The sequence below is a fragment of the Antrostomus carolinensis genome, unplaced genomic scaffold (genome assembly GCF_000700745.2).
Source record: "Antrostomus carolinensis isolate BGI_N321 unplaced genomic scaffold, ASM70074v2 scaffold30113, whole genome shotgun sequence".
In the NCBI taxonomy this organism is placed as follows: Eukaryota; Metazoa; Chordata; class Aves; order Caprimulgiformes; family Caprimulgidae; genus Antrostomus; species Antrostomus carolinensis.
Genome location: NW_010307747.1, coordinates 4,515 through 5,544, shown reverse-complemented (window position 1 = coordinate 5,544; position 1,030 = coordinate 4,515). Strand labels below are relative to the sequence as shown.

General features: G+C 59.2%; 1 protein-coding gene across 1 annotated transcript in view; it reads left to right on the top strand.

The window, feature by feature from the left end:
- LOC104523087 (kinesin-like protein KIF1A) overlaps positions 1-1,030 on the top strand; it is a gene marked incomplete at its 5' end in the record, with an annotated part of 3,912 nt that overhangs the window by 496 nt on the left and 2,386 nt on the right. The window contains 2 exon segments of the mRNA XM_029084398.1: positions 1-56; positions 568-780. The exon segment at positions 1-56 is cut by the window's left edge and continues 215 nt beyond it. Of these exon segments, the coding sequence (XP_028940231.1) occupies positions 1-56; positions 568-780 (269 nt within the window).

Below are 1,030 nucleotides of genomic sequence, written 5' to 3'. Positions count from 1 at the left end.
ACAGCCTCATCCTTGACCATCAGTGGGAGCTGGAGAAACTCAGTCTCCTGCAGGAAGTAAGAGTCTGGGCTGGAAACGGGCCGAGATGTTGCAAGGGTGCAAGGACAGGGAGCACATCAGAAAGAGAGGAAATGGCCTCAAGTTGCTCCAAGGGCAGTTGAGATTGGATGTGAGGAAGAATTTCTTTGCTGAAGGGGTTCTCAGGCATTGGAAGGGGTTGCCCAGGGCAGTGGTGGAGTCCCCATCCCTGGAGGGATTGAAGAGTCGTGTAGACATAGTGCTGAGGGACATGGTTTAGTTGGGGACTTGTCAGTATTGGGTTAATGACTGGACACCGTGATCTTAAAGGTTTTTTCCAATTGAGGCAATTCTGGGATTCTGTGAACTCACAGTTCAGCCCCTCACCCTGCTGGTGCTGATGGGCTTCCCCACCATGGGTGTCTCAGCTGTTTTGGTCACAGCAGAAGGCAGGAGTGGGGCTGTGCACCAGGCCCTGGGAAGTGCAGTCCCCAAAAGGACGCTGGCAGGGGGAAGGGGCCACCCCTGAGCTCGGCTGCCTGTGCCCAGGTGGAGAAGACAAGGCACTACTTGCTCCTGCGTGAGAAGCTGGAGACAACCCAGCGCCTGGGCCTGGAGACCCTGTCCCCCTGCTCCAGTGAGGACTCTGAGTCTCGAAGCACCTCCTGCATCTCCTCCCCGCTTTCTGTTGACGGGGCCCCTGAGGGCCGCACCTCTCCCCCTGAGACCCCCAGCGAGAGGCAGAAGGAGCTGGCTGTGAAGGTACCGTCCTGCAGCATCCCCCGGGATGATGCTGGGAAGGGGCTCCCACAGGGCAGCAGCGGGTTGCGGCAGGAGTAAGCCCAAGAGGAGCACGAGGAGGAGAAGTTGGAAGGTGGAGGAAGGTGCCTCCTGCGCTCCCACAGGGCAGCAGCGGGTTGCGGCAGGAGTAAGCCCAAGAGGAGCACGAGGAGGAGAAGTTGGAAGGTGGAGGAAGGTGCCTCCTGCCCCATTGGCCTCCTCCTCTCTCTGC